Source organism: Brassica oleracea, chromosome C1 (genome assembly GCF_000695525.1).
Source record: "Brassica oleracea var. oleracea cultivar TO1000 chromosome C1, BOL, whole genome shotgun sequence".
Classification (NCBI taxonomy): Eukaryota; Viridiplantae; Streptophyta; class Magnoliopsida; order Brassicales; family Brassicaceae; genus Brassica; species Brassica oleracea.
The window spans coordinates 31,653,424-31,658,435 of record NC_027748.1 but is presented as its reverse complement, the minus strand read 5'-3'; the positions used below and the strand labels follow the sequence as shown (position 1 = coordinate 31,658,435).

General features: G+C 38.8%; 2 protein-coding genes across 2 annotated transcripts; one reads left to right on the top strand and one right to left on the bottom strand.

Moving 5' to 3' along the window:
- Nucleotides 1–487: 487 nt before the first annotated feature.
- Nucleotides 488–1,725, top strand: LOC106341600 (transmembrane emp24 domain-containing protein p24beta3). Its single transcript, XM_013780351.1, has 4 exons — nt 488–776; nt 903–1,089; nt 1,222–1,329; nt 1,476–1,725. Exons 1-4 carry the CDS (start codon nt 549–551, stop codon nt 1,607–1,609), a joined length of 657 nt encoding a protein of 218 aa, XP_013635805.1. The 5' UTR covers nt 488–548; the 3' UTR covers nt 1,610–1,725.
- Nucleotides 1,726–2,110: 385 nt separating this feature from the next.
- On the bottom strand, nt 2,111–5,012 carry LOC106341492 (meiotic recombination protein DMC1 homolog). The gene is made up of 15 exons (XM_013780279.1): nt 4,901–5,012; nt 4,689–4,768; nt 4,257–4,348; nt 4,077–4,148; nt 3,952–3,990; nt 3,776–3,833; nt 3,644–3,689; nt 3,523–3,568; nt 3,331–3,392; nt 3,166–3,232; nt 3,000–3,092; nt 2,856–2,924; nt 2,691–2,769; nt 2,429–2,595; nt 2,111–2,328 (listed from the first exon to the last, which is right to left on the bottom strand). The coding sequence occupies exons 1-15, from the start codon at nt 4,915–4,917 to the stop codon at nt 2,284–2,286; spliced, it is 1,032 nt and encodes a 343-aa protein (XP_013635733.1). The 5' UTR covers nt 4,918–5,012; the 3' UTR covers nt 2,111–2,283.

Genomic DNA, 5,012 nt, shown 5'->3' with positions numbered 1-5,012 from the left:
TTACATTTTTCTATTATTTATAGAATCTCGCCAAATTAACAAATAGTCACATTTGGTATTTTGTCTTGATTAGTTATGTGATATATATTCTATTTTTTTTTTATCAAATTTTGTGATATATATTCATACATATAAATTGCCACTTCATTTTATATGTTAACACAATCAAAGGCAATCTGAAAAAAGTAAATACTTTTTGCCTAACAAAAATGTTTCATTAAAGTGAAATGTACTTTCTTTTATCAAAAATGAAAATGAAAAGTACTTTGAAATCTTTTGTCACTTTTGACATCAAATTTTTGATTGTTACTAATTTAATTCTAAGCTTTTTTGTCAACATTTTAATTTATTTTAGTTAACATTCAACCTTTAATTATCTTAAAGTGGCTTAAATGCCTTTAGACCAGAAGCAACCCGTTGACCAGCACCACAATCTCACACGTTTCGTCATAAACCGGTTTTAGTTTCCGGTTTAATCAGCCAAGCGCAATTAAATCATCCTCTCGTCTTCATCGGCGGAGAGAGTTAAGATCTACGAAAGGAAGAAGATGGAGAGCAGAGAAGCGATGAGGAACACGAAGATCAATGTCTTTGCATTGGTTGGTCTGATACTATTGAAGTCAATCAATCCAATCTCCTCGCTCTCGGTTACGGTTGAGGAAGATGAATGCGTCCAAGAGTATGTCCTCTACGAAGGAGACACCGTCTCTGGAAACTTCGTCGTCGTCGACCATGACGTCTTCTGGGGACCAGATCATCCTGGTATTGATTTCACGGTAAGAGAGATCTCCTGATCGGATCTTCCAAAGGATGTTACGTTTTCTTGATTGTGGGTTTGATTGATTGGGATCAAAGTTGTGGAATTTACTTTTGATTGATTGGGATATGCAATTCGTGTATAGGTGACGTCTCCTGCTGGGAACATTGTACAGACGATGAAGGGGACATCAGGAGACAAGTTTGAGTTTAAGGCACCAAGAAGTGGGATGTACAAGTTTTGTTTCCACAACCCTTACTCTACTCCTGAGACTGTCTCCTTCTACATTCATGTTGGTCATATCCCCAACGAGCATGACTTAGCCAAAGACGGTTTGTTGGAGTTCCATTTATATTAAGCATTTTAGCGTTGCTTCCGTGCTTGTGTTAGCTACTTGTTGATGCTAATGGGTTTGTGTTAGCTCCTGCTTATTGTTTGATTTCATTTTCTTCTGTTCTTTTTAGAGCACTTGGACCCAGTAAATGTGAAGATAGCTGAGCTGAGAGAGTCTTTGGAATCTGTTGTTGCTGAGCAGAAGTATTTGAAAGCACGTGATACCCGTCACCGTCATAGTGAGTTTTTCTTCTCCCTTTAGATATGTTTGACCCCACATGATACAGCCTTTGGGACGTTGAATACGCTTGTAGGGACCAAAAAGATGGAACCTTTTACCGTTCTAACGTTCCTTTATGTTTTGGATTTTGAAACTTGGGTGCAGCTAATGAGAGCACCAGAAAGCGAGTGATATTCTACACTGTAGGAGAGTACATTTTCCTAGCAGCAGCAAGTGGTCTCCAGATTCTCTACATTCGCAAGCTCTTCAGCAAGTCTGTTGCATACAACAGAGTTTGAACATAATTGAAACCCCAGCATAGTTTTGTCTCTCTTTATGTTTTGAATTGGTGAACACAATCATAAAAAGTGTTAGTTGATTATGACCTTAACAACGAAAGACTCCTTTTGTTTCCGCTTTCGGTATCTACAATTTTCAGTAACTTCAGCTTATTTATGTTTTAAACAATGGAGAACTTGAGATGCTTATATTCTGATTCTTTAATCTCACCTCCTCTCGGTCATCATTCACTCGTTTATTGCATACACGCTCGCCATAACCACCGTTTTAGCAAACAGAACAAGCTATTTAATTTACCCGTCTGTGTGAAGATAAAATTATCCTAAAACAAATCCATTTCCATTTGAGCGGTCTTGTTTTGAAGAATGCTCATAGTCAAAAAAACAAGGCTATTCCGTTCCACAGTTCTAAGATTGCATCATTTCACTCTTTTTCATGATTATCTCTCACTAGAGCCATTCTAAGGACTCACTGGCGCTCTATTATTGCTTTGCAGGATGTATTTGGTAAAAAGAAGAACAATAAACTTCTGCTTCAGTCCATACATATGACGGTCAAAAGTAATATAAAACTACCCAGGTAAAGTCTTGTGGGTAAAAGCATATAATAGATATAAGCAGGTAAAAACAGAGAGTACGTGTAACAAGACATAAAGAGCTCCTTTACGCTGGTTTTAGTCCTTCGCGTCTGCAACGCCCCCTGGTGTAATCTGGAAAATGTGATTCTTTTGTTAAGGGAAAAAGGAGTCCTACATTGTGGATAAATAATCGAAATCAATCAAGTGAACTTTCAATGTTATCTGTTTGCTAAAAGGATATAGCTTCGCCTTCAGGGAGATTTGGTGCGTCAAAGACTTTGCAGACACGTTGCTCTCCTTTGCCTTTCCTGAAACTGAGCCTGATGGTCACCGCGTGAGCTAGAACATGCCCACCAGCTGGCTTTTTTGGGTCTGATATGAACATTCCACCGCCTGGATCCGATATCACTGCAATTAACAGATGCAAAATAGATGATTCCCTTAATTATCAGGTTAGTGTAACCAATAAAAGAATCGCGTCCCTTCTAGTGTTAAAAGCAAACCTTGGTTGGTCATGTAGACTGCAACATTGAACTCCTCTGCGATTTTGATTATCCTTGATAGCATCTGAGCTAGTTTTTGCTGTAACACAGAAACTAACCTTTTTGAGAAAAGCCAGATTTTGTTAATGACTATGTTAGTAGTAATGTGTGGAAGTCAAAGGTAACCTGGCGGTCTGCGAGTTCTCCTCTTCCAGTGAAATCCACTCGGAATAAAGCAATGATTGAGTCAACAATCTGGAAACAACGGTAAACTCCGCTAAATGAGCTCATTGATTCGAAACGAACAATGAAATAAGCAGACATGCGTACCAGAATCTTAAATGGTTCCTCGGACATTTTTGCAGCAAGGCCAAGAAGCAAGTTGTGCTGATGCTCATAGGTGTAAGCACGAGCATAAATGATCTGCAACATCAAGAATTGTGAATGTCAGTTTTAGTCCTGAGAGATAAGGTCTGAGCTTAATAATAATTCTTACATTGTCAAGCACAGCTCCGGGATCCATTCCAAATCTTTCAGCAATTTGGACAATCCGATCAGGGCGGCTATAAGTTTCAGGGTTTAGGAAAAATCATGAGATATAAACCAACTAATGAAGCTACAAGATCTAGACCATAGATTTGCTCAAATATGTTAAGGATACAAGGTTCCCTCAGTGTCAATGTAAGCCACTTTCCCATTCCCACCTTTCATGCTTGTAGGCAGCTGCATAACATAAATACAGAAATGAGCACTAGCGGCATTGAGAGACAGAGACCCCAAAGGTAAATATCTCATCTCATGCCTTTTCACAGTAACAAGTAATACATATTGAGACATCAAGAAAGAAACCAACCTGCGTGGTGACACAAAGGGTATGTGCTAATTGAGTTTTCCCAGACCTGAAGTGAAATTAAACTCTGTTATGTTACAAGCTATTGACAGGAAACTTAAAGGAGCAGGGCTACGCTTCTTACCTAAACTCCCCAAACGCCTCTGTGATGGCTGCAGTCTCAATCCCACCTAGCAAGCATTGTGGAGAAATGAAATAAGAACTTTCAAGTAGTATGACATATACTGGAAAACAGTAAAAGCAAAACTTAGTATACCTCCCAAGAGATCATCAAGAGCTTGGGAACCTGTAGTGATACGCACAACTGATTTTCTCTATAAACAAAAACAATGCTTCAGTATCTAAATGCTGAATAAGCCATCACACATCTCAAGAAACAGGACTTATTTGCAAGACAGACATCTAAACCTTAGTAAAATCAATGAGACTAACCTTGAGAAGAGCATCACTTCCAGTCATATACCCAAAGTTCTGAAGGAAAAAATTGTTGTCACGGTTAGAATGACAAAACACACTGAAATGCAGCAACAAAGAGTTAGAAATGTTTTTAAGCTAACCACTATTTTCTCAGCGGCTTCACAGATTTTGTCAACTTTCGCCTCTGACAATCCTTTGATTCCAGTGAGGTTCTACATCAAATCAAAAGATTCAAAACAAAGCAGATTGATCCAATCAATGATTCATCCAATCAGAATCCTATGAAGGACGCTACAGTGCTACACAAGCTTAATCTATACCTTTTTGGTATGCATCATGAGACCATTACAGGTATGGATCCCAGCATCTTGTAGCTTTTTCACATCTCCTGCGTTAATACCCTGAGCGATCACTGGCACAAGGAAACAGAAGTTCACAAGATCAAATCAGATAGAGAGCTTAATGCAAGATTTAGTACTCGATCTGTACCAAATACAGATTTGTACTTGACCATAAGCTATTCGCTAAAGAGTGAAATCTATGCTCAGACGAAGTTAATAACTATCCTAGATTCATTACTAAGATCGAAATCAAGTATCGCTGCGAGAATACGTTGCGAAATTAGAGTAACGATTCTAGATCTGATAACTAAGACTCAGAGATCGAACGAAGCGAGCAGAGATCGAAGATCCTAATAACAGTAATAACTACACAAGCGAAATCTGAAAACGAAAAATCGATTTCGATCTTACGTTTGTCAATCGCTTCAAATAAATCATCCTCTTCGTCGATTTCTTCCCGCTCGACGAGCTGCATGCTCGCTTCTTCCGATCTGTTATCCGGCAAATCGGAGAGAAAAAAAATCAAAAGCGATGCGATTCAAAATTTCAGATACACGAAAACGAAGAAGATTTCATTTCAGAATATAGCTGAGAGAGAGAGGGGGGGAGGAGAGATCACTTACTTGAGAGCAGAAAGCATTTTCGGTGTACGCTTGAAACGAGAGAGTATGAGAGAGATAATCCGAAAGTTGAGAGGACTTGCGTGGATCTTAGGGTTTTATATGGCGGGAGTCG